The sequence below is a fragment of the Apodemus sylvaticus genome, chromosome 6 (assembly GCF_947179515.1).
Source record: "Apodemus sylvaticus chromosome 6, mApoSyl1.1, whole genome shotgun sequence".
Lineage (NCBI taxonomy): Eukaryota > Metazoa > Chordata > Mammalia > Rodentia > Muridae > Apodemus > Apodemus sylvaticus.
Window position 1 is genome coordinate 13,967,391 of NC_067477.1, and position 27,239 is coordinate 13,994,629.

The following is a 27,239-nucleotide window of genomic DNA, read 5'->3' on the forward strand; positions in this document are numbered from 1 at the left end:
TCCAGCTGACATTCACCTCTGGCTTATAGAAACCTGAATTTTCATGACCTCTCAGTAGGAAGACCAGGAGGCACAGATCCTAGCATGCATAGTCAATACTGATACCACTCAACCACAGCCAGTGTCTTTGCCCAAGGCCATCCTTGGATGTTCTAGGGAACTAGATGGGAGGATAGAGGCACTCTCTGAAGCTTCCTAGCAGCCAAAGAGTCTCAAACTAGCATCATCACCTCCTGCCCACATGCCTCCTGGGACAGGCCACACATCAGCATCCCACCCACAGCCCTAAACTTGGGCTTCTTCCCATTCCAGGCAGGCCAACTGCGACCTCTTCTGGCTGTGAAGTGTCACACCAGTCCTGGCACACTGCTTCACCACACCCAGAGCCAAGGTGCCAACTCTCCCTGTCTCTCTTTTAAAAGCCATCACAGAGCATGGTGACACTCGCCTTTATCTTAGCACTCTGAAGGCAGAGACAGGCAGGTCTTTGTGAGTTCGTGGCCATTTTGGTCTACATAATGAGTAACAAGGCAGCCAGGGCTACCTAGTGATACTGTCTTTAAAAAAAAAAACTTTGGGGTAAGCAAAATGGTTCATCAAATAGAGGCACCTGCCAATGAGCCCAATCCCCAGAAGTGACAGAGTGGAAGGAGAACTGGCTCCCCAAAGTTGTCCTCTGACCTCCAGATATGTACCATAGCATGCATGTGCCCCTCACAAACACGTATACAATAAGTAAACAAATTTTAAACAATAAAGTCATAATGGTCAACCTGTAAAGTGCTCGCTTTACCAGCCAAAGGGTGGGAATTCACTTCCCAGAACTCTTGTGAATGGCCAGGCAGAGTCCGATAATCCTAGAATCCCAGCTTTGGGGAAACAGACAGGCAGATCCCTGGGACATGCCAACTGGCCAAGAGCAACTGAGGAACAATATCCACGGTGCCCTCTGTCCTCCACCTACACACACACACACACACACACACACACACACACTCATCATGGGGGTGGGAATATAGCTCAGTGGTAGAGTGTTCACCTTTATGCACAAGGTCTTGAACTCAAACAAACAAACAGCAGCAAGGATCTGTCATCTATTACCTGTTCAGGAAACTGAAGCCTCTTGTCAGTAATGACCCAGGGCAGCCAAGCTGCTCAGTCCTGCTGATGGGGCCTTCAGGTAAAGACCAACTCCCTGAGCTCAGATCCACCTCTTCCCATCAGTGCACAGGCAGTACAGGCACCCATGAGGAAACACCTGATCTCTCCATGAGGCAGCATCATAGGTTCAAGGCAACCCCTCCCACCTTCTTGCTGGACTGTGCTACCCCACACCTGCCAGGCTGCCCTCTGTTCTCTAGGGACCTAGAGAAAGGACTGTAGTGCCCATTCTAGAACCACAGCTAAGTTCCCACCGGGAGCACACTTGATGCTGGAGACACAGATCATGTAGGTATTCGTGCTATTAGAGAACCCTCAGGCCTTCCTTGCCAAGGGCATACGGGCCTACTGTAAATTGAACCCCTCCACCCTGTGTGCACTGCCCCACCATTACTTCTGAGGGCTGGAGAAGGAGCCCAGGCAGCATCCAGGCTCATCTAAGAGGCAGAGACTCCACATCCAAGCACTGGACAGTGCACAGGGGACTGTGGGAAGAGGGAAGGCTAACACACGCACAGCATGCTGAGGGTCCTGACAGGAAGGACATGCCCATCTGGCTCAATGCAGCTCTTGCTCCTGGCACACTGCCCACCCTCAGACCACAGAATAGATAAGTACTCTTCATCGGTCCTGTTCTGAGCTGGGTCTTGACTATTTAGTAGAAACTGGCCAAGCAAGAAGCAAAGGGGAAGGAACTTAGAGAAGACAGCACAAAGGAGGGAAGAATTCCAGCAATCAGGTGAGCTCAAAGACAAGGGGTGTCCTGTGTACTCCAGAGCCAGCCAGACATGGCCAGGAACCCTCAGACAGGCCCCACGGCCTACTGGCCTGTGCATGAGGCTCTCAGGGTTCTGGGTCAGTTCAGGATTGCTACGAGCCACCCCAGACCACTGAACCCCTCACATAGATTACACAGCCCAGCACCACAGACACTCCAAAGCCTGGCTCAAAGAATTGAACAGAACACATCAGCCTTCCTGGAGCCAAACAGGAGTTTCTGCATAGTCTGTAAGTGTCTATCTAGAGGCACCACCTGCAGACATAGTTCACTTCTATGCATTTGGGTCTCACCCTCTTCCCTTGAGAAAATGCCTTCTGGTATTGATAGGTTGGGGCTCAAAACATAATCTACAGACAAAGGGACTCAGATAACTGAGAATGCTGAGGACAGAGTGGACCGAGGCCAGCATGAGCTCCTATGGGTATAGCTCTGTAATAGGTGTTTTGGTTTTTGTGAGGGGATTTGTAGTTGGGTGTGTATACCGGTATATATGCATGTTCAGGAGCTCACATGTTTATGTGGACATCCGTGTAAATGTCAGAGGATAACTTCAGCTGTTTCTTTTTTGATTTTATTTATTTATGTTTCACATTTTCTATTTCACATGCACTGATGTTTTACTTGCATGTTATTTGTCTGTATGGAGGTGTCAGATCCACTGAAAGTGGATCTACAGAAGACAGCTGTGACCTGTCATGTGGCTGCTGGGAACTGAACCTTGCTCTTAGTTCTGTTCTGGACTTACTTTGTGGACCAGGCTGGCCTCAAGCTCAGAGATTTCCCCTGCCTCAGTGCTTTTAGCCCCTAACTGTTGCTTTTCGGGCATTATGTTAGATACTTTATATCAACTTGACACAGCAAGAGTCATTTGAAAGGAGGGAACCTCAACTCAGAAAATGCCTCCATAAGGTAAGCAACACTATTGGCATTTTCTTAATTAGTGATTGATGATGGAGGGCCCAGCCCATTGTGGGTGGTGCCATGCCTGGGCTGGTGGCCCAGGGTTCTATAAGAAAACAGGCTGAGCAAGCCATGGGAGCAAGCCAGGAGGCAGCTCCCCTCCACAGTCTGCATCATCTGCTGCCTCCAGGTTCCTGCTCTGTTTGAGTTCCTGACCTGACTTCCTTTGATGATGGACTACTGTGTAGAAGTATAAGCCAAATAACCCTTTCCTCCCCAACTTGCTTTTGGTGTTTCATCAAAGCAATAGTAACCCCAACTTGGACAGGCACCAGTCTTCACTTTTAAGACCGAGTCTCTCACCAGCCTACACTTCACCAATAAGCTAAGCTGGTTGACCAGAGAACCCGAAGGACCCGCCTCTTTCTACCTACCTAGGCCAGGCTCACAGGTAGGAAGCCGTCTCTTTGTGAGGAGGGGTTGAGACAGGGTTTCTCTATGTAACAAGCCTGCTGCTGTTCTGGACTTGCTTTGTAGATCAGGCTGGCCTCAAGCTCACAGAGATCCCCCTGCCTCTACCTCATGAATGCTGGAATTAAAGGCATGCACCACCATGACTACAAGCACTTTACTAAATGAACCACCTCCCCAGCCTACACTACCTGCTTTTGAAAACACATTTCTCAAGTGATCATGTGACACAGGTATAAGTGTCCCTTTCACAGACAAGACATCAGAGGGAGACCCCCAGAGGCCAGCTATCCTGTACAGGCTGTTGGAAGTAATGTTCTTCCAAGGAGAAGCAAGAAGAGGCAACACCGCTTATTAGCAAAACATTAGAAGAAACAGTATTCAGTGCTGGGAGCACTGGGGGAGATGTGATTTTACTCCAGCCCCTATATCTTATTTGTTCCATACATCTCAGGCTTATTTATTCTGCTGGCTGTAAGTTGCAGTCACAGGCTAAGACACGTACCACACGGTGGTACATGTCTTTGATCCCAGCACTTAGAAAGCAGAGGCAAGCAGATCTCTTTGCCTTTGAGGCTAGTCTGAACTACATAGTAAGTTCCAGAACAGCCAGGACTAGTCACACAATGAGAGCCTGTCAAAAACAAAAGCCAAAACACCTGTATCCCCCTGAAAACAAATGTCTAATTTCCCTGACCTCACAGACAATAGAACATTCTTCTACATCTCTCTCTCTCTCTCTCTCTCTCTCTCTCTCTCTCTCTCTCTCTCTCTCTCTCTGACACACAGACAGGCACACACAGACACACACACGCACGCACACGCACGCACAGGCTATAAGCCTTATAGGCGAGCCTGAACCACTATTTTGGGGGACCCTCTATAAATAAATATCAGGCTCTGGCAGGGGAAGATATAAGTAGCAACATTCTTACAGCAGTGTAGTTCATGGGATGTGCTACTAAAGGTGACAAAATGTCCAACCACAGGAAAGGAAATAAACTATGGCATACTTGAATTAAAATAATATACATGCTGAGCAGCACTAGTGCAGCCTTTAATCCCAATCTCTGTAAGTTCGAGACAAACCTCCGTCTACAGAGCAAGTTCCAGGACAGCCAAAGCAACACAGAGACACACCGTCTTGAAATTAAAATATATATGTATTACTATCAATTGAAGTAAAATGTTTATCATCTAGTCACACTGAAATTTTTTTAATACTACAGTGCTATGGCAAGGCAGCAAAGTCCAAAGACCTGAGGCTGATCATGTAGAACTCTCTCCAGCGTACCAAAGAGGACTACAGAAATTCCCAAAGGGAGTGTGTAGCCTGTGCCCGCCCACTGCCCGCCTGACTCCAATCAGGAAAGCATCCCAGTAGCTTACACCTAAGAGCCTGGGAGTTGTTTTCCCTCATCTTACCTTGAAGGTCTTGTCCATGGAAGCAGAGAGAAGCATGTGGCTCCTGCTAAATACTGGACACCACTGGATGCTGTTGACCGGGCCCCTGTGGCCTCGAAGGTGGAAAAGCACTTTCTTGGGGACTGTAGTCTCTCTGTACTGACTGTTCAAATATGGCTGGATGAACTCAGACACTGTGGGAGTCACGCAGAGTGGGGCTGGGGCACACTCTGCAGGGGATCCTGGGAGCGCTACAGCTTTGCCCCCACCTGCTTCTGGAGTCAGCGCTTGCAGCTGCCTTCGTCTCTTGGGGATATAGGGAAGCACACAGTCCTCACCCCTTTTCCTCTGAGAAGAGCTGGCATTTCCAGTGATGCTTTCAACTTTGCTTTCATCATAAGAAGAAGGTCTGAGGGCATCCCAGGCAGGTTCTAGTGGCTTAAGACAGGCAGCTGCTAGGGGCACATGGCCGACTGGAGCTCGGCTCACCCACAAAGAAAGCCGAGGAGGGTCACTGGTAGGGAAGGTGGTTTCAGGTTCCTTTGAGGGCCACTGTAGCCTCTGGCTGGGACAAGACCCAGTGTCACTTCTCCAGAGCCGAGCCAGTGGCAGGCGTTGCTTCCCCAGATCTGTTCCAGGAGTGTTTCCTGTGTGCTGTGCCCCCTCTTTGGTCACGACCACTGCACTAGATGCAAACCCCATCCCAGAAGGTCTGCTCAGACCAGAGGTGTCACCTGTCTGCCCTGCAGCATCCGCACTTCTGGCAGGGTCAGCCTCAGACTCAGAGTCAGAGTCATCATATGCCACCAGCGAGGCCATATAGTCACACAAAGGTGACTTCCTAGAACTAAACAAGATCAAGAGTCAGCAACCGTTAACACAGGAGTATTTCTGCACTCCGGAGCAGGAAGTCCCCCTTGAGAGTTGAAGACATCAAACTCCACAAGCACAAACACATAAAGGATAAAAAAGGATTTCAGGGCGGGCAGTGGTGGCATACACCTTTAATCCTAGCACTTGGGAGACAGAGATAGGCGGATTTCTGAGTTCCAGGCCAGCCTGGTCTACAGAGTGAGTTCCAGGACAGCCAAGGCTGTACAGAGAAACCCTGTCTCGAAAAAACAAAAAAACAAAACAAAAAAAGGGGGGGGGAGGATTTCAGATATTCCCACATAAAGGAATCATGTTTGGTGCAGGAGAGGTACCTCAGTGAAGACCACATACTGCTCTCTCTTCCAGAGAATCCAAAGTCAGTCCTCTGGCCTATCTCGGGCAACTCACAACCAGAGGTAGCCCTAGTTCCTGAGGATCCAACACTGTTCTGACCTCCATGACTGCCTGCACTCACGTGTACATGCCCACACACCAGCAATACATGCATGCATATCACTAAAAATAGAAAACGTACCTTTTTAAGAAGGGAAACTAAAAAATATGAGATATTTGGGCCAGCAAGACGACTCAGTGGATTAAAGGCGCTTGTCTTCAAGTCTAAGTTTGATCCCTGGAACCTGCCTGGTAGAAAGAGAAAATCCACTCATGAAAATTGTCCCCTGGCCAGGTGGTGGTGACACACACCTTTAATCCCAGCACTTGGAAGGCAGAGGCAGGCAGATTTCTGAGTTCGAGGCCAGCCTGGTCTACAGAGTGAATTCCAGGACAGCCAGGACTACACAGAGAAACCCTGTCCCAAAAAAACCAAAAAAAAAAAAAAAAAAAAAAAGAAAAGAAAAGAAAATTGTCCCCTGACCTCAATATATGTGCCTTAACATGCACGCCATATATATACAAATAAAAGTTGCCGGGCGGTGGTGGCGCTCGCCTGTAATCCCAGCACTCTGGGAGGCAGAGGCAGGCGGATATCTGAGTTCGAGGCCAGCCTGGTCTACAGAGTGAGTTCCAGAACAGCCAGAGCTGTACAGAGAAACCCTGTCTCAAAAAAAAACAAACAAAACAAACAAACACACAAACAAAAAAACAAAAACAAAACAAAAACAAAACAAAGTTTAAAAAAAAAAAAGGAAATGATATTTGGAGATGTTAACCCTAATTTAAACATTACATAATATATAAAAATCCAAGTAATAGTAAAAAAAAAAAATGGATTTCCTAATAAGTAGACATAATTATAGTATGTGTGTGTGTATGTGTGTATGTGTGTATGTGTGTGTGTGTGTGTATCTGTGGATATCCCAGAACTTGTTCTGTAGACCAGGATGACCTCAAACTCATCGAGATCCTTCTGTCTCTGCCTTCCGAGGCCTACCACTACCTGGCTTTACATACAATTTTTTAAATGGAAACTTCTGTGGGGCTAAGGCTAAAGCTCGCTGACGGAACTCTTGTTAACACATGCAAGGTTCTGGGTTTGCCCCTCAGCACTGCAAGGCAGAAGAGGAGAAAGTAGGGGAAAAAAGCAAGAGGACAATGAGCTAGACCCACCTGCAAACCTGGCTCTTGTGAAACTAAGGCAGGAGATTATGATTTCAAGGCCACCCTGGTATACATAGCAAGACACTGTCTTTAAAAACAAAAAACCTAGACGGCGTTGGTGGTGCACACCTTTAATCCCAGCACTTGGAAGGCAGAGGCAGGTGGCTTTCTGAGTTTGCGGCCAGCTTGGTCTACAGAGTGAGTTCCAGGACAGCCAGGGCTACACAGAGAAACTCTGTCTCGGAAAAAAAAAATTAAAAAAACAACTTTAGCCTGGAGATGGTGGTATACACCTATAATACCAGCACTCTGGAGGCAGAGGCAGGTGGATCTCTGAGTTCAAGGCCAGCCTGATCTGCAGAGTGAGTTCAAGGACAGCCAGGGTCACACAGAGAAACCGTCTCTAAAAACGAAAACAAAACCAAAAAAAAAGCCTCTTCTGGAGAAGCAGAGCAACTGCAGAGCACCCTCCTGGCATGCACAAAGCCCAGGATCAGGTCCTAAGGCACCAGTCTACCCAACTGTGGCAAGAGCAATTCTAATCATGGCATCCTGAATTTCCTTTTTAATTTTTTTTCCTGGAATTCTGAGCATTCACAAATTTCTATCAGTTGGTTCTCGGTAAGAATTGCTTTGGTCTAGATCTCAGTATTTTAATTCTTTGAGTACAGAAAGAAAATAAGAGTGCTAAGCACATTGCAGCCAGCAGAGGGCAGAGTGGGACAGAGTGCAAGCCTGGGTGTGTTTGCGGTGGGAGTGTATGCATGCCTATGTGAATGTGCAAACCTGTGCTCCTACATACAAGGAGGCCAGAAGATGGAGTCCTGTGTCGTTTCGCTTTCCATCTATTCGAGGCGTAGTCTCCCTGTCTGTGACCTCTTACGGACTGGGTTACAAGGAAGTAACAAGCAGTGGATTATTACATGGGTGCTGGGATTCGAACTTTGGTCTTCATGATTTCAAAGCAAGTGTCTTTAATGGATCAGCCTCTCTAGCCCCATTACAAGTACTCACTAGGTAAGCCAGGCTGGTCTTAGTCCACTCTTCCTGTCTCAGCCTTCTGAGTGCTGGGATTACAAGTATATGTCACAATGTCAGATCACACACTGGGCTTACAACATCCCAATCAAAGCCTTTCACATCTGTCCCCTCATGGCACTACTCAGCCTAAGAACCCACTGCCATCTAAGTCTGCTCCTCATCCAAGGCCTGTGGTTACCATTCCTGCCAGCAGCGGAATCCAGGCACGTAACAATGTCCGTATTTGGCTGGGCGGTGGTGGCGCACACCTTTAATCCCAGCACTTGGAAGGCAGAGGCAAGTGGATTTCTGAGTTCAGAGTTAGTTCCAGGACAGCCAGGACTACACAGAGAAACCCTGTTGCGCAACGCCTCCCCCCCCCCAAAAAAAACAAAACAATGTCCACATTAGAGTCATCTTCTATAAAGGACTTCTAAAACCAGCTTTCCACTTTCCAACCAAACTAAGATCCCACTGGAGACTGACTACACACAGATAGACCCATGCTCTGCAAATAATTTGATCTCTACGTATTCAGCCAATCTCCTGAGTTCCTCAAATGGAACTCATCAGATTCCCACCACCATACTATATAGAGCTCAGTCACACACAGCTTGGGTTTTCAGCTACACGGTTATCTGCAGGGTAGACTCACGAAAGAGGCCTATAGCAGATCTGAGAGCACTGTGGCCCATCAAGCTCCTCAGAAAATGAATGGCAGCAAGGGGCCGGACACCCGATGCACTGCACCACACAGATTTCATTCACTCACTCAGCATCTGCTACAGTAGGCAAAACAGCAAGTGATGGCCTTCACTCAGTACACTCACAAGCTCTAGGAAGGCAAACAAATCCCTCACTCCACTTGTGAGCCAGAAGACGTCATGGACATGTGAACTCAAAAGGAAAAGGGTACGGGCCAGCTGGGCCCAGGACTCCATCTTCTCTATGGAACTCAGAATAACCAGTGTAACACTCTGGAGAGGTTGAGGGAACCAAGGTGACCACAATACTGAGACTAAAACAGAAGCAATGCCAATTCAGAGGAGTCAAGGGTGAATCACGAAAACACACACGGAGGGAGAGGGCGGAGAGAGATGCAGGAGGTTTAGGAGACGGTGGTTGTCTTTTTGTATCCAAGTCCAAAAACTGCCAAGGGAAAAGGGGGTGTGGTGAAACCAAGAGGAAGAGGCTAAATGGGAAAAAGAGTAAAGAGGACTGAAGAATACTACTAAAAAGCTAAAGGGAGCCCGGATACGTAGGGCAGGGTGTCCTGTGTGTTTTGCTCACTGCTCAAGAACCTTCAAACTTGATTTATTTGTAGACTGCAAGCTGATGGGACCGGGAGCTGAGGAAGTTAAAGACGGATTTTTCCCGTTCAACAAACGGGTCCTAGTTTTCCTACTCTGTATTAAGCACTGTGATAGAGCTGATGTGGGCAGAAATTAAAACACGGATCTTGCCCCAGAGGCCACAGATCCATGATGGGAAACACAAAACAGACACAGGCATTGAAGGATGAAGAAGTCAGCCAAGCTGTCAACACTAATGGGTAAAGAGTTCACAGCACAGCACTCTAAGGATGAACGGGAAGAAAAGGAAGGCGAGAGGAGAACTCAGCCCGGAGCTAAGAAGCGGGAAGCACGCGGCCGCCAGGTCCCGGCCCCCTCCCTCCCGGGCCCGCCGCTCACCACTCACACGGAAGCGCTTGGTACACCCTTACAGCGGTCCGGCCAGCATTCGGGCCGCCCAGTCGCGTTCCACCACGACGCCGGGAACCTCAGCCAATCAGAGATGGGCTCTGTCTGGACAGCCAATGGCGACATGCCGAGACCGGAAGTTGTTCCAGCCGGCTAGTGTTTCCACGGACGCCCAGAAGGTACCGGTGGCTGAACTAGCTGTGCTGTCTGGTAGGGGCGAACGGGGGCCGCCGGTAAGTGAGGAGAGGGTGGTCACTGCGCCGGGAGCGAGGGAGGGATGCCGAGGTGGCGCCGAGCCCTGAGGATCCACCTAGGAACCCGGCTCTCTCCTCTGGGCACCGGCACCACGAGGGACCGGGAGGCTGCGGTGGCGCCGCCCACCCAGCCTGTCATCGGTTCCCACCGCCTGGGCTTTGCCCTGGAGGATCTCCAGCAGTTCCCGCCATGAAGTGTTTGTAAAGCTCCTGGTACCCGTTTCATAGGTGAGGAGTCCGAAAGAGAAGCAGAGAAGGAACGCTACTTGCCCACGGTTTTATCAAAGCATAGGTAGCTTATGCCCAACATTAATAGCCGATGCTCTCTGAACTCGGAGTTCCTATCTTTCCGCTGCAGTGCCCAACTTCAAAGCAAGACTGCCTCGGGGAGGCAGTGATGTACGTAGTGATATGCCCGCCCTATTTGTCGGTACACTACACACAGTTGCAGTGATGCTGTGGGGGAAGGAAGAGGGTGGGGAGGTCATACGTCGGTCAACCTGAAGAAAGGGACAGCTGATGCAATGACAAGTAGTAGCTCAGGGCTCTTGAGAATTTGATTGGCCTTAGCCGCCTCCTCCTCCCACAGCCCAACTAGATAGCCACTGGCTGGACTTGCTTATGGAAGAAGCTGGTCAAGTGGCTACAGTGTTTCTGAGAACCTGAGTGAATTCTAGGAAACCCCTCAATAAGTGAAACTGAAAGGGTGTGGCAAAGCAGGAAAGAAAAACAATAGACTGTTTAAAAAAGAAAAAGAAAAAAAGAAAGAAACTGAAAGGGGAAAAGGAGAGTATTAAAGACCTTCACCTGGCTGGGCATTCTCATATGCTCAGCTGTCCAGCGTGAGCACCCTGGGACTACACAGCCAGGGTATGTATTGCCTTCTTGGCCAGGCTTACAGCTTCTTTTCTGCTGTGCCACTAGTTTGGTTTGGTTTACCTACCTTGTATAAAAGTGCTGAAGACTTGAGGAGGGTGTGTGTCAGGATTGGGATGTTGTGCATTTATTCCATCTAGTTGACTCAAGTTCAGGTCATGCCCTTGGTTTTGAGGAGTAAATGCAGCGGGTGGGTGCCCAGTGAGCTGCTTGCATTCAGAGCTTGCCCTGCAGCCTCTTCAAAGCTCCAGCTGGTTTGGCCTCCCTAAGTGGTCAGTGTCTGAATACGTTGGCATTCTTATTGTGACAAACGAGTCTGTAATGTCCGTCTTTGTAAATTAGTGTCTTTCTCTTTTAAGGTAGGATTCATGGGGCTGGGCTTGAGGTTCAGTTGTTGAAAGGCTTACTTGGCATGTCCCAGGCTCTGGGTTCAATCCCCCATGCCTTTGGTTGGGAAAATAACCTTTCATTAACTAGACCGTCATCTCTCCCCAAGTTTAAGAGTGTAAAGAACTGCTTGCTCTAAAGGGGTTTTGTCTTCTGCTATCATGTCAAAGAAACTACTGTTATCTATTCATCTATTCCTTGAGACTACCGTCCCAAGATATCTAGAAAGTTTCCTAGACCACCCTCTTTGCAAGCTGCCCCTAAAATCTTGCTGCCTTCTCCCCTCAGGCTGCAGAGTCTGTGCGTCTTACATGCGATGGTTTCCTTATGGTCCAAATCCTTCTCCTTCCTATCTGCTCACTCTGTAATGTGCCCTTTTCTTTACGAGCCTATTGTGGCATCTAGAACAATGGTATTTTTCCCAATGAGCTGTAGGTTAAAGGGCCTTCAAAAGGGAATTACAGGCGGAGGAGCCTTTGTAGGCGAGCGTGTCACTACAGGGTCTTACTCTTACTTATAACCCCAGGCTGACATTGAACCCACTCAACTTTTTGTAGCCCAGGCTAGCCTAAAATTTACCAGTCCCCCATTCAGCTAGATTTGAAGGTGTACACCAACGACCATGCCCAGCTAAAACCTGCACTTACAAAGAAGATATAAGAGAACAGCCTAAAGGATGTTGAGCTTACTGATGTAGGAGAGTCATTCATAGTACATAGTAGGAATGCATGCTGGTTTCCACCCTCACTAATGACAGTTCTACCAGCTCAGTGGCAGAGGAAGTGCTACAACAAAGTAGGACAGGAGTGTTCCAGGGCTGCAGTGGTCGGGAATGGCTGTGGAAAGCTGAGGTTGACTCTCCGAGAGAGCAGAGGCCAAACAAAGGAGGGAGAGAGATCCTGGACAGGAGGAAAAAGAGCAGAACTCGGACTGAGAGCCTATGACTAAGATGGTCTCTGACACCAGAGCCTGACTTCTCTGGATTTGAACCTCAGGCAGATTCTTGTGACTTCCCTAAACCAACAGGATGTACAGTTGTAGCTTGTTCTTCTAAGACACTGGGACATTCGCTTACCCTTTGTGTCTAGAAGTCATGTCTCTCATCTGATCCAAGCAAATATGCCCATAGAGAAGCAGGGGCTGGGGGTCTCCTTACTCCCTGGCTTCAGGACTCCTCCCACTACTCGGCCATAAGGTCTTGCTCTCCAAGTCAGCCCGTCACCAAACTTCCCTCTCTGGGAATCAGGTGAAATGATCCTCAGTGGCTGCTGTCCCATCCTAGTTTAGGTATTGTGAGTTCATTGACTTGTATGAAAATGGTGGTGTTGAACAAGTTTAATCAATGGATAAATACAGATGGCATCTCCACTGCATCTGACTGAGAGGTAGGTAGGTGGGGGGCAATGGCTCAGATCACCCAAGCTTTTGTCCTCCAGTTGAAACCTTCCATCCTGCAGGGAAGCTTGTATAGCACAGGATATTGTCAGGAAGGTGACACAGCAGGATGTCCTATGTGGGGAGTAAAGGTCCTGTCCTGCAAGGGGAAGCTCGTTAAATTCAGAAAGTTAACAACTTACTAGCTTCAGGAAATGCCTGAAACTAACCAGAGTCCCTAAGTTCCTCCCTCTCCTCTAGCATACTTGAGTAGTAAGGACTGCGGAGAGAGACTCTCAGAAGCTCGGACTACCCTAGCTGCCCTCGGGCTGTGCGGCACCCTCTGGGTAGCTCTCACGAGCCATCACTCATGCTGCAGTGGGCCTGGATGGCACCACTGATTCTGAGTTGTGTGTCCAGGAAAACTCATGGGTTCAAAGTGGGGCAGGGCTCAGAGGGCACAGCACTCACTGGCTCAGTACCCTGGACACATTAGTGCCATGCCTAATGGGGTGTTCTCAGAACAGAGGAGACATTTGTTCATGTATCCCCAAGAATACAGCACACAGCACATTACTCTGCAGTCACACACTTCTATATCCGTGAGCTGGGGGGACAGATCTGTCACAAGATTCTGCTGAGGTTCAGGCGGCTTGATGCATAGAAGAACTTAGATCAAAGTGTAGATGAAGGTGCCAGGTCAGGGCGCTCATCACTAGTCAGGCACGCACTGCGGCTCCTCCTGTAATGTCAGTCAGGTAAAGTTGCGTTAGGTGTGTCCCTAGAGCCCTCACTCCCTAGCCCGGGAATAACAAGGCCGGAGATATACAAGTATCTTGCTTATGTAAGTTTGTAGTGTGTTCCTATGTCAGTTTTTTTCTTGTTTATTTCTATAACAGCCCTTGAGGTAAGTTAGAAAGTTCCAAGAGTTAACATTTTAAAGATAAAGTGACTGGCCCAACAGGACTCCAGATGGCCCAGTCCCCACCCTTTCCAGTATCAATAGAAATAGTGACTGATAGAAGGTGCAGACACACCGTCCCAGCTTCAGTAAGGTAGCATATGGGATGGCAAGGCTCATGACCCATGCTGGTCTAGAACTCAGAACAGAGAGGGCCTTGTCCACCTGCACCTTGGTTAAGAGCACATTTGGCCAGCTAGAGACGATGCGGCATTCCTGTGTTCTTATGGCTGCAAAGGCCTGAGAGTTTGTTCCCAAGGTAGTAAAGATAAAGAAAAATTAAGACTGTGCCAAGTGTCTTTTGGTCTGATGAATATAGCCTTACTAACATGTGTTTGTATTCCAAGCAAACATGAGTTCCTCTCTTCTGGGCACTAGATGGGAACAAACATCACCCCGTGCCAACTTACTGTTTACAAGACGGCCTCCTGTGCTGGCCTCAAGTTAGTGCTTCCCGCTAATGCCTTTAGCCCTCCTTGTCAGCATTCATGCTGCTTTTTCACCATCCCCAGATTTTTCTTTATCTCTTCCCATTACTGTTCTGTTGGCCCATTCTCTGTTACAGCTCAGTTAACTCGTTTTTCTGAAAGGTTGAGTCCTGTAAAGGAGGCACAGCTGCAGCGACCTGCCCATGGCCCCACCCTCACCTCCCATGTCGTGTTTTCTCCACAGAGTCCTGTCTCAACTGCTGAACACACTACTACTCCCAAGCCAGCTACAGGCCTGGGTCCTAGAAGATGGCAGACATGCCCAGTGGCGAGTCCTGCACCTCTCCACTGGAGCTGTTCAACAGCATCGCTACTCAAGGGGAGCTCGTGAGGTCCCTCAAAGCTGGAAATGCACCAAAAGTAGGTGATTTGCTGGACTCCCCAAAACATGTACCTGAGCCTCCACAGCTGTCTGGGTATAGTCTACTGAGTTTAGAGTCATTCTTTTGTTGTTGTTGTTGTTGTTGTTGTTGTTTGGTTTTTTTTTCCAAGACAGGGTTTCTCTGTGTAGCCCTGGCTGTCCTGGAACTCACTCTGTAGACCAGGCTGGCCTCAAACTCAGAAATCTGTCTGCCTCCCAAGTGCTAGGATTAACAGGCGAGCGCCACCACCGCCCCGAGAGTTCAGAGTCATTCTTCTGGCTGTGCCTCAGAGGCCTTTGTACTATAGGGATCTGGGAACCAGATCCTCAAAGATGCCAGAAGCCGTGGATGCCCAAGTCCCTCACACCAAGTATAGGATTTACAGGGTGATTTGCCCTACACTTGAGGCCATCTTAGTATTGCTCGTGTTCTGTGTAAACAGTTGTGATGCCCTATGGTTGTTTTTGGTTGGTCGTGTTTGTCTTGTTTTTGTTGCTATACTGTATCTGTAGAGGACATAGTAGTTACCTTTTTGTCTGTTGCTGTGACAAAATGCAGTAAGGAAGAGAGTGTGTTTGGCTCACAGTTTAAGGTTAGCCCTTCATGGAAGGGAGAGCATAGGCAGGATTGTGAGTAGCTGCTCACTTCAGATCACATCAGGAGATCGAGACGATTGTCTGACCAGCACTCTTTCTCCATGGAATGATGCTGCCTGCATTTAGGGTGTGTCTTCCTACCTTAATTGCCCTGTCTAGGAACTGCCTTGTGGGCATGTATAGAGGTTTATTTCCTGGGCGCTTCTGGATCCTGTCAAGCTGACAGTGAGTGAAGTGACAAGATGGAATGTGTGTCCTCAGTGCAGATGAAGGACCTCTTTGGATTTAGTCGTCCTGTCCTGTGTTAGTTTGTAAGACCCCCAAAAACTGAGGGTGCCCCAAGCACCCCACGCCCCGGAAGGCAACACCCAAATCACTCAGGAGAAACGGTCTCGATGCAATAGCATGAGGATTTCTTTATTCCAGAATTCTGGGTTCCACAGCTATACACCGCGCGCATGGTTAGAGGACTGTGGACCCCGAGTGCAGAATTGGGACAGCTTTTATAAGTTCACAACGAAGCCCACGAATCACCAACCAATCATTCCTTAGCATCGAGAGCCCGTGAAATGTGAGCCAATCGATTTGTACCACTCCATAGTTTTTAGGCCAATCAGTTTAAATTATCAGTGGACCAATTAGTTTCCTATTTTCTTGGAGTCTATAGCTGCATGAACTTCTGGATAGGACTAATGGTGTAAGCAGTTTACAGAAGCAAGATAAGCTTAGCTCATTTCCAGTTACCTTATGGGGCCAGGATCACCTATTCAAGGTCTTTTTGCTAGCTCTAAACAAAGGGTGGGCTCTGGAATGTGACCTTTTACCTAGTTTCTAACAAAGAGCACAAAGAGTGGGCTCTGGAATATGAAGTATTTGGGGCTCCTTAGAAGGCTGGAGTTAGACTGTATTTTCTATTCTTTCAAGTTGAACCCAAGGATACAGAACCCACAGCTAAAGACCACGAGCCCCCTGGTGTCTCCAGCCTCTCCTCCCCAGCTCTGATCTGCACAGACAGTTTCACTTCCCACCGTTGATTCTCTTAAGGTTTGGACATGAACATGCCTACTGTTTCACTCCTTTCTTAATTTCAAATCTGGGGCTTTGGTCCAGGCCGGATAGGACTCCTCCTTTCACGCACACTTCCCCTCCTCCAGATGCCGGGATATATCGTCATTCTAGTCAGGTCATTATTAATATAGGCATTATTACACTGTGTCAACACAGACAGCTGAACCATCAGCTAAAGCATGAGCCCTTATCCTTCCCTTCCCACCTTCGGTTTTCTTGGGGGTTAATGTTTGCCTTAATTTCTGTTTTTTTGGGGCTTTTTTTTTGGTTTGGTTTGGTTTTGGGGTTTTTGTTTTTTTGTTTTTTTGGTTTTTTTTTTTGTTTTTTTGTTTTTTTGTTTTTTTGTTTTTTTTTTTTTTGAGTCAGGGTTTCTCTGTGTAGCCCTGGCTGTCCTGGAAATCACTCTGTAGACCAGGCTGGCCTTGAACTCAGAAATCCACCCGTCTCTGCCTCCCAAGTGCTAGGACTAAAGGTGTGCGCCACCACGCTGGCTTGGCCTTTTCTTCATAATGCCAACAGTCACCACATAACACAGTCAAAGACACCAGGGTCTGGTAAGTTGTGAACACAGTCAACATTATGTTTGTGGTTAAATTACTTTTGTATAGTTGAGCTTTTGTTCTGGTTGGGTGGGAGTTGTTTATTTGTCTGTCTGTCTGTTTTTGGGTGATGGGATAGCAAGTGCTAAGGAAGCATTTGGCCACTGTCTTGGCTCCTTTTCTCATTTCTATCCAGATAGCTGACCCAAACACCAGCTTCAGAGAGGAAGAGTTTCTCTTATCTCACAGCTTGAGTCTGTCTGATACCCCAACCCGTGGGATGGCACTGCCCACATTCTAGGTGGGCCATCCATCACCTGATAATCCACTGTGGAAACATCTTGACAGACACACCCATTGGTGTCACCTGGGTGATTCCAAATCCAATCAAGATGACAATAAAAAGAGTTAGCTATCACAGCCTCAAGGCCAGGTATCCAGGCCTGGTGTATGTATTCAGTATACTTTTATCATTAAGCTTGCTAAATAATAATTGCTAAATAATAGCAAGATTTGTGCCATATTACCTTGGCAGAAGCCCCCTATATACCATGTTTATCCAATCTCTTGACTGCATCAAAGCTTGCATCAGTCAGGTAGTGGGCCTGTACCATCTGGGTTAGTGCACTGATGGTGTCGGTGCTTAATGACCCATTTCTCAGACTCTATCCCCCCCTTTAAGCCATGTAGGGCCATCATGGCTCTTCCCTGGGTGTTGAATCTCAACACACAGCAGCTACTATGTAAAGGTAACATCTTGGGCAGTCTTGCAGGATCTCTGCCAATATACCTTCCCTAAGGCTTGATTGATAGCTAAGCTGGGTGTGGTGTTCTGAAATGGAGGAAACTTTCCCTTAAAATTCTGTTGTTTCATTTTGTCTGTCATGGAATCTCAGTGTAGCCCAGCCTGACCTCAACCTGCTATAGGCAAGGATACCTGTGAACTTCTCAGCTTCCTGCCTCTGCCTCCTAGCTGCTTACACTAGAGCAATGGAAAACCACCCATCTTCCCTTGAAAAGCAGTCCCTGTGGCTCGGTCATCATTGTTCGCCAGTGCATTTTGTTGTCCTTACTGACATTGGAGTCCTTTCTGTTCTAGTGCTCTGACATTCCAGGGATAGGACCAAGACTCCTTGCAAATCAATTCTCAGAAATCGGATTGTTCATTTGATTTACTTGGTACTCTACTCAGTCTTTTCTGTTGTCAGGTCACAAACCACCCTCTGGCTGTGTTCTTTCTTGCTGCTACTCTCCTTTTCTTCCTGTTCTTTGAGGGTTGTTCCCTCCCCCTAGCCTCCTGCTGTCCTCCATTCCTCCTGTCCCTGTGGGCATGCTCCTTAGTGCCTGAGTGCACTAAGTGCAGGGCGCTCTCTGCCCTCTGCGCCCCATCCTCCAGGTGAGGTTCTTCCTCCCCTCCCTCGCACGTCACAGGCATCGCAGATGTGTGCTGAGCTAGCCATCCACCCAAGGCCTTGGCGACACTGTCAGCTGTCCGCACTGGGAGGAGAGCTTAGCCACGTGCAGCCCCTTTCCGAGACAGCTGTGGGACTTGCTTTGGTTGAGGAATCTTTGTGTTCAGGGTATTCACCTTGTTTCTTGGAGCTCATAGTCTCTGTGACGGGCTATTTAGGGCGTGTGAGTGGCTGGTCTCGCTGTGCTTCTCACTGTTCTGTATAGCAGTCTGTGGTCTACATACCACTGTCTTCTTCGTGATGGGATGAGCTCAGCTGTCTCCTGAGCAGATCTAGCCAGCTTTCCTGTTACTGCCCGCATGTTATTACTCCATCACCAAAGCCTGGTAGTCCGGGTGCGGTGGGCTCGCTGCCCTCCCAACCAGCCCTTCCCAGCTTTTCTTCTCCTCATGTGCTCAGTGTGTCAGTTGCCCCTGAACCTCCCACCTTCTGGGTTCTGTAGCTGCCACCCTGCTCCTGTTTTCTTTGTCTTCAGGATTGTCCTTTTTAAGGCGCTTGCTAACAGTGGGTTTGAGGAGCTGGTCAGTCTGCATCTTTGATGGCAGCGAAGGCACTTCTGCTCTTTTGCCGCCTCCTCCTCTGCTGCTTCCCATCCAGCTGTCTTTTCAGAAGTCTGTTTATGTTACCAGGCCATGCCGCCGTCCACCTCGCATTCAGCCCTGTAGCCTTCGTCGGTCATTAGTCCGAGCAAACCATTATATTTTAAAGGAAATAAGTGGTGTAGAGAGAAAGTCATTTCCGAACACCTGATTATCCAGAACTCACCATGTTGGCTCAGTGAATTGGACTAAATGGTTTTCAGGCAAAAACCTAAGGTAAATAAAAGACTCAAGAACCGCTCATTTCTACTATAATCCTACTTTGGAGGCTAACAGTGGCATTTCTATCAGGTTAACATTAAATTTGAATAACACTGTAGTGTTTTTAATTAGTACACACACACACACACACACACCAGTTTTTTTCATCCTCATTCTGAGACAGGGTCTCACTGTAGCCCTGGCTGGTCTGGACCACACAGAGATTCACCTGCCTCTGTCTCCCAACACCATTAGAACACTGACTTTAAAGTTGAGTCTGTGTCCTGGCCCACACTACACTGAAACAGGAAGCAAGTCAGGCAGGTCTGTTCATTGCTTTTTTCCAGGCTATAGAAGTTCCCTGAGCAGTAATGAGGTTAAATGTTTCCTTTTAGAATCAGATCAGATAGAGTATAAATCATCAACAGTGATTAAAAGATACCACTTGCTGTGTACTCAGAGCAAGGCAAGTCTGCTTGCAGATAATTCTGCAGATGAAACTTGTTAAACATCTATTTTCTTTCCAGTGCTGAGCCTAGGACTGCTGAGACAGCAAAGCAGCTGTCCAGTGAAGGCTTCTTCTCTCTTGTGTGAGCTATAGACATGGAGTTAGTGATTGCATGAGGTAAAGTCATTTTTTGGGTTTGTTTGGTTTTTTTTGGTTTTTTTTTGGGGGGGGGGTGGGTTGGTTTTTTTCGAGACAGGGTTTCTCTGTATATCCCTGGCTGTCCTGGAACTCACTCTGTAGACCAGGCTGGCCTCGAACTCAGAAATCTGCCTGCTTCTGCCTCCCAGAGTGCTGGGATTACAGGCATGCGCCACCACCGCCCAGCTAGGTAAAGTCATTTTGATAACACATTCTAGATAATTGTATTTTTTGCAGCACTTTCAGTACAGAATCCTAGCTCCCTTTAGGCAGGGTACTGTGCCAGAGAACGGCTCTCTAAATGAGGTTGGAGTCATGGTAGTTCTTCTCCAGGAAGTCCGGTTTACAGTACAGTGCTGTAAGTGTAAGCTACATAAACATGTGTGTTTCCCTAGGCAGGCAAGTTAGCCTGTGTAGTCTCAGTCTAATGCAGCTACAGCGACCACCAGTGTAGGGCCTAAGGCCACAACATGATTTGGTCGCCTTAATTAGGCTGCTATTTGAAGCTTCTGGAATGGCCACTGTGGGGTGGCTTCAGTAAGTCTCCAGAGAGCCCAGCTTATAATGGCTGCTGCTGCAGCTGCTCTTTCCTTTTCTCTCTTTATTTCTTTTTTAAAAATAAAGTCTTGTGTACCCAGCCTGGCCTCCAACTTTCTATATGGCCTAGAACTCCTGACCCTCCTGTCTACCCCTCCCAAGTGCTGGGGTTGCAGGGCTCCTCATAGGCATGGAGACACTAGAAGTAGCCTGGTAACTAGGTAGAAAGATGGCTTGGCAGTTAGCAGCCTTTGCTTCTCTTACAGAGGAACTAACTGGGTTTGGTTCTCAGCACCCAATGCCAACTCACAAAGGTAACTCCAGTGCTAGGAGGCCCAGTGCCCACTTTTGGCCTCCACAGGCACATATGGCACATACAGACAGACATACAGACACACAGGCAAATACTTATACACATCAAATAAAAATAAATCTTAAGAAGAAATAGCTTGGTGACTCTGTCCTCAGTGCGCCCTGTCTGAGCCTCCCTTGGCGTGCAGTTTCCCTTGCCCTCACCGCTTTCATGACGTGTGGTCTTTGAGTTGCCATCACGACTCCTCTGGCCTCTTTTGGTTTGTGTCTGTAAATTTTCATCCTCACCTGTTCAGGATGTAACATGGTATAAGTATACACTCTGGGCTCCAAGGTTGCACATGCACCTTGTCATAAACAGTAGTGTGTTCCGGGTCACAGCTACTGCCCCATGTGGGTCTGATCATGATCTGTAGCACTAGAGTATCAAACAAATGTAAAATACCGGAGCCCAGTTTTCTGCCTGTTCAGGACATCTCCCCTGGCTGTCATCTCCTCAGCAAGCATTTGTGAAGGTTGTAGAACTACCCAAGGTGACTGTATGAAAGTCCTTGCCCAGTGCCTGCCACTTGACTGGTTTTCTGCAGACCTAGGCCTGGTCAGCATTTGAGCTTCCCCTTGTTTTCCCTTTAGGATGAGATTGATTCTGCAGTAAAGATGCTATTGTCATTGAAAATGAGCTATAAGGCTGCCATGGGGGAAGAGTACAAAGCCGGCTGCCCTCCTGGGGATCCAGCAGCTGGGAGTCACCGTGACGCAGATGGCACAAAAGCCAGTGAAGATTTTGTGGATCCATGGACAGTGAGGACGAGCAGTGCAAAAGGCATCGACTATGACAAGCTCATCGGTGGGTCGTCACCTCCTCCCTCACAGCCCTCAGTGTCCAGTAGTGACTGCTGTGCCCTCCTCGTTGGCATTGCTAAATGCCTGTGCATTTTGCAAACTTCTGTGCATTTTTAAAGATTTGTTTATTTATTTGTTTATTTATTTATTTATTTCATGTATGTGAGTACACTGTAGCTGCATTCAGACACCACAAGAGGACATCGGATCCCGTAATAGATGGTTGTGAGCCACCATGTGGTTGCTGGGAATTGAACTCTGGGCCTCTGGAAGAACAGTCAGTGCTCTTAACCGCTGAACCATCCCTCCAGCCCTTCTGTGCACTTTTTTTTTTTTTTGGATTTGGTTTTTTCAAGACAGGGTTTCTCTGTGTAGCTCTGGCTGTCTTGGAACTCACTCTGTAGACCAGGCTGGCCTCGAACTCAGAAATCTGCCTGCCTCTGCCTCCCATAGTGCTGGGATTACAGGCATGCACCACCACCGCCCGGCCCTTCTGTGCATTTTTAATTGGCACAGTAATTGTGTATATTTTTAGGACAGGATGATTGTCCATATATATGCATACCCTGGATAATGACAAACCCAAGATACTTAACATGTTTATCACCAGCAACAATTTTATTTCTTGGTGGTGTTTAAGTTCTCTCTGGTAGCTGTTGTGAAATACACAATACAATATTGTTGCTTGCATGCATGCATGCATGCATGTGCGCGCGCACACACACACACACATACACACATTCCACAAACACCGTTGGTGGCCATCAGAATTCACTAATCTCATTGACAGCCTTTCCCAGTCTCTCTCCCTGCCTTGTACTCTCCCTTTAGATCCCACATGGGATGAGATCCTATAGTTGATCTTCTGTGACTGCTGATCTGCCTTGTCCTTGGGGTTTAGCTCTATTATTGTAGATAGCAGGATTCTACTTCCTTTCAGAGTTGTACTGTGTGTGTGTGTGTGTGTGTGTGTGTGTGTGTGTGTGTGTGTGTGTGTGAGAGAGAGAGAGAGACAGAGACAGACAGAGACAGACAGAGAGAGACAGAGAGACAGAGAGAGACAGAGCTGGCAGCAAGACTGCTTTCTGGGTCTGTTCCCATCACAGTCTCGACTCAGGCAAACAGCACCAACCTCTGTTTTGCTGAAGGGGTCTCAGCTATTTTGTGTGAGGCTAAGCATTACAGCCAGAGCCTGACAGGTTACTAAGCCTTTTGCATCTAAGAAACTCTTCTCTTTCCTGATGTTTTTTACAGTTCAGTTTGGAAGCAGCAAAATTGACAAAGAGCTGATAAACCGAATAGAACGAGCCACTGGCCAAAGACCACACCGCTTCCTGCGCAGGGGCATCTTCTTCTCCCACAGGTCAGGACCCTTCCTCTGCTCTGGGTTCATAGAACTGGGGGTGCTGGGGAGGCCTGGTACCCTGGGCAAAGTGACTCACTGTGGAACGCCTCATCCCTTCACCTGCAGTCCTCAGCTTCAGTGAAGTGCAGTCCTATTCCGTACTGTAAATTATAAAAGGGCATGACAGCTAGGGAGTGTCTGGTCAGCTTCAGTACTTCCCACACAGTGAGCAGTAGGCTTCCTGAAGTTCCCCGCGCTCTTCCTCCCCCTCCTGAATGACATCAAGAGACATTTACAGCAGAGCCCTTGGGAAAGAGTATCCCTGCTTTGGGCCATAAATTCTGCGCAGATAACATCAAGAAGGGCAAGTTCTAGAAAACCCATTGCTTCTTCCATCCCACAGATTGCTTCTCCTCAGCTCAGTTCATGGAACTGACGCTGAGGTCGGGGCATTCTGTCCCACTTGTGCTTCTGCAAGCACCAAGGGAAGAACAGTCCCATCAGACATCTCGCAGCATGTCTGCAGAGGGCTCTGGGACCTGCTCAGTGCACAGTCAGAATTTTTCTTGATTGAAATTAAAGGTTGGGCCAGTGAGATGGGTCAGCAGGTAAAGATAGGTGTCTACTGTAAATAAATTATATCGAATAAAAAAATTTAAAAAAAAAAGGCAAAATAAACATAAGCATTAAGATAAAAAAAAAAAAAAGATAGGTGTCTACTGCCAAGCCAGACAACCTGAGTGCTGTTCCTAGGACCCATAAAGGGGAAGCAGAGAGGACAGACTCCCTCAGAATATCCTTTGACATTAATATACACTCCATGGCTTGAATGCACACACGGAGAGACACGAAGAAATCAAGGAAATGTAATTTAAAAAGTTGTGGCCACGTGTGGTAACACATACCCTTAATCTCAGCACTCAGGAGGCAGAGGCAGGGATCCACTGACCTTGAGGCCAGCCTCGTCTACATGGGTCCATGGTGCCCATTAAAATTAATTGGGTGAAGTCATGTGTGGTAGCTTCATCCCAGCCATCAAGAGTCCCCAAAGGTAGATAAATGAGACCAGCCTGGTCTACATAACAAGTTTCAGGACAGCCAGGGCTACTAGTAAAACCCAGTCTTAAAAATAAAAAAGCTATTTGGATGAGTTTGAGCCTTGTGCTGTCCATGACAGGAGGCAAGCTTGGCATTCCCAGGCTGCTCTTAGCTACAATGTAAGAACCTGACTCAGAAAAACAGGGAACGAGAGGGTGAAGCATGCCTCTAATCCTGGCACTTAGGAGGTGGGACACCTCCTAAGTTAGGAGTTCAAGGTCATTCTCCACTACACAGCGAGTTCAAGGCCAGCTGAGCTAAATGAGACCCTTCCTGCTAACACACACACACACACACAGAATCCTGGGTACTACCTCAGATCTCAGCATCTGCTGGCAAAAGCAGGCCTATGAGCTGATGCTGATTTCAGCTGTTAAGGAGGAGCCTCCATGGTGCTGACAGTGTCCCCACCCTCAGTGAAAGACCCAAGGCCCAAGCTGAGCTGGGGACTCCGTTCAGAACCGCCTGCACCTACTTTCCTTCCTCCCAAGCTAGGTCTTCAGGGAACCCTGAGATATCCCTGGGCTCAGGCTCTACAGTCCCAAGACTGGGTGGGTGAGTCTAAAGGGAGGAGTGTGTGGTACTGACTGAGTCTCCCGCCCCCACGGTTGTGGAAAGCACAAAGTGTATTTCTTTGATCACTGGAGGCATTCCAGAAAGTACCAATGGACACTTGGCATACTCATCCTCATCTTTTAAAGTGTTTGTTTGGAGACAGAGGCATCACTGTGTGGCACTGAGTGTCCTGGAGCTCGCTGTGTAGACCAGGCTGTCCTCAGAAGTCAGAGATCCACTGCTTCTGCCTCCTGAGCACTGGGATTAAGGCATGGACTGTCATATGTGGCCCAGAGTTTATTATTATTATTCCTATTGTTAGGAAGTTAATATTCCTAACTTGGCATGTCTTGACTTCCAACAACACTTGTTCACAGAGGCCACCACAGAGTTCATTGTGTCACTGTCTTCCCACCCAAGGAGCCCCAGCTGTGGCCGTGGGCTGCGCTGTTCACCTCCGCTCACTTCTCACTGCCAAGTGAGCCGCAGTGCTTTGGGGCTTCTGCCAGAAAATCAGTTGTTGTTTTTCTTTCTTTCTCTCTCTTTTTTTTTAGAGATATGAATCAAATTCTGGATGCCTATGAAAATAAGAAGCCATTTTACCTGTACACGGGCAGGGGCCCCTCCTCGGAAGCGATGCATCTGGGTCATCTTGTCCCATTTATTTTCACAAAGTAAGGATTGCTCATGTGACTCAACCTAGTGAAGCACCGACGACAACATCTTAGAAGCTAGGGCTGCAGCTGTTGGCGGAGCCGCCAGGACTAGGACGGTGCTGTCTGTGGTCTCTTCACTGGGTTTGCACCTGGGCTCACTCTGGAAGAGCAAGGTGTGATGGGGAATCACACCACCGTGGAATCAAATGAACCTGTTCCGCTCCTCTTCCTGCTCCTTGTCCGTCCACAGTAGGCCAATGCAGTCCAAACCCCACATTTAACATTCAGATACAAAGTGGTATTCCTCCTGGGTCTCCATCGTCCGCGTCCTGGATTGGCTGCAGGCATGTTCATATGCAGTAACTCGTGTGTTTTCTAGGTGGCTGCAGGACGTGTTCAATGTGCCTCTGGTCATCCAGATGTCTGATGATGAGAAGTACCTGTGGAAGGACTTGACTCTGGAGCAGGCCTACAGCTACACCGTGGAGAACGCCAAGGACATCATTGCCTGTGGCTTTGACATCAACAAAACCTTCATCTTCTCTGATCTTGAGTATATGGGGTAAGGCGAACGTTTGGCAGCCTGCTGAGCAAGTAGGTACAGACCTCATGACCAGCCCGAACTGCTTGGCATGGGTTCTGGCCTGGCTTTTCTTCTGTTACGTTCTGGAGTGTTGGTTTTATCTAGCAGTAATTTGAGAAGTGGAAAGCTGTGTGTGTGCATAGAAAGAATTAAGTAATGTCAAAATTACTGTTGCCTTCTTAACATTACCCAAGTCATAAACATGAGGCCGTCTTGTCATGGTGTCACCTCAGCTGTCATAAGTGAAGGATTTTGCACTATAGTGTCCAAGGACAGTGAATCTGAGAGTTTGGTAGCCTTATTGCTTTCGGTGTGACTTTTTCCTCAGAGAAGGTAGTGGCACTTGTCCTCTGCACAGTCCTAGTTCTTTAATTAGCCATGTTTAAATCCACACACTTCATTCATGCACTTCATCCCCACGGATGACAAAGCGTGGTAAAATCAGACTTGGAAGCAGGTGTGTTGGTGTGCACCTATAACCAGTCCCATCCCTCGGGGGCCCGAGGAAGCAGGGTCAGGAGGTCAAGACTATCCACAGGCCCTGTGAGAAGAAACAAGGAGGGAGTTGCTAGTCAACCATCCTAAAGATGAGATTAAACTCTTGTGGTACATACCTCTGACCCCACACTCAGGCTACCGATACAGTCGGCTCCATAGTTAGACCCTGTCTCAAAAGTAAAGTGTTATAGTGAATAATCTTTAGCTCCACAAGCATTTCTCAAGTGCTGAGATGTGACTCAGTGGTAGGGCATTTACGTGCTATGTGTGAGGCCCTGGGTTTATCCCCACCATGGTGGGACTATGTGTGAGGCCCTGGGTTTATCCCCACCATGGTGGGACTTGGAGGCATCGGTCTTGAGCACTGGAGGATGTGGCCTTCACTCAGGGAGTTGATTGTGCAGGTTGGATGGGCTTTGAGCTTGGGGCCCTCTTGTGTGATGTTACAGCCGGTGATCAGGCCAGGCAGGTATGAGGAAGCACACAGAGTCCTAGAGGCACAGAGGAGTTAGGGTGTTACTGTCTCCCCATGCTGCCTTTATGAATGCTTGAAGCCAAGCAGGAAGGCTGGATCTCCTGGAAGCAACAAATACCCTGACAAGAAATCTGATTTTTATTCCAGCTAGGAAAATCATTAAAAAATAATTTAAATATTTTTATTATTCTGGGTGTGGTAGTACATGTCGTTAATCCTAGCACTAGGGAGGGAAAGACAGAAGGATCTCTCTGGGTTTGAGGCTAGCTTAGTCTAAATAATGAGACACTGCTCAAAAAATATGTATATTTGAATTACATTTTAACTTATTTATTGAGAAGGATGTGTGTAGGTAGGTAGGTCAGAGGACATCTTATAGGACAGTTCTCTCCTACAAAGTGGGTCCTAGGAGTCAAATTCAGATCAGGCTCAGTGGCAGCATTCGTAACAGCTGAGCCCTTTCATTTGCCTGCCTCCAACACACAGAGATGAATTTTTCAGTTTTTCCCGTCAGACTGTTCTTTAATTGTTTCATGTGAACCTGGAGACTCTGCAGTCCTGGGAGGAGTTTAAGTGGATCTAAGATGACGATCTGACCCAGGTCTTCAGTAGTCTGTGGTAACAGTCACCAGACTTGTCCCGCC

The 27,239-nt window shown here is 48.0% G+C and overlaps 2 protein-coding genes across 4 annotated transcripts in view; one reads left to right on the top strand and one right to left on the bottom strand.

Moving 5' to 3' along the window:
- The window catches only part of Wdr25 (WD repeat domain 25), a 129,297-nt gene extending 119,394 nt beyond the window's left edge, over positions 1-9,903 (bottom strand). For both annotated transcript variants that reach the window (XM_052185034.1, XM_052185033.1), the window contains exons 1-3: positions 9,862-9,903; positions 6,126-6,232; positions 4,739-5,564 (exon numbers count right to left, since the gene is read on the bottom strand). In XM_052185034.1, the coding sequence (XP_052040994.1) occupies positions 4,739-5,536 (798 nt within the window). In that variant the 5' untranslated portion in view covers positions 5,537-5,564; positions 6,126-6,232; positions 9,862-9,903. The remainder of the gene's footprint in view (positions 1-4,738; positions 5,565-6,125; positions 6,233-9,861) is intronic.
- Positions 9,904-10,009: 106 nt separating this feature from the next.
- Positions 10,010-27,239, top strand: part of Wars1 (tryptophanyl-tRNA synthetase 1) — a 29,134-nt gene continuing 11,904 nt past the window's right edge. Inside the window, exons 1-6 of one of the 2 annotated variants that reach the window (XM_052185035.1) lie at positions 10,010-10,103; positions 14,395-14,570; positions 21,176-21,389; positions 22,640-22,748; positions 24,938-25,057; positions 25,419-25,601. In XM_052185035.1, coding sequence (XP_052040995.1) covers positions 14,460-14,570; positions 21,176-21,389; positions 22,640-22,748; positions 24,938-25,057; positions 25,419-25,601 — 737 coding nt within the window. In that variant the 5' untranslated portion in view covers positions 10,010-10,103; positions 14,395-14,459. Of the gene's footprint in view, positions 10,104-14,394; positions 14,571-19,574; positions 19,673-21,175; positions 21,390-22,639; positions 22,749-24,937; positions 25,058-25,418; positions 25,602-27,239 lie in introns of those variants that run through there. The other variant, XM_052185036.1, reaches the window with a different exon arrangement.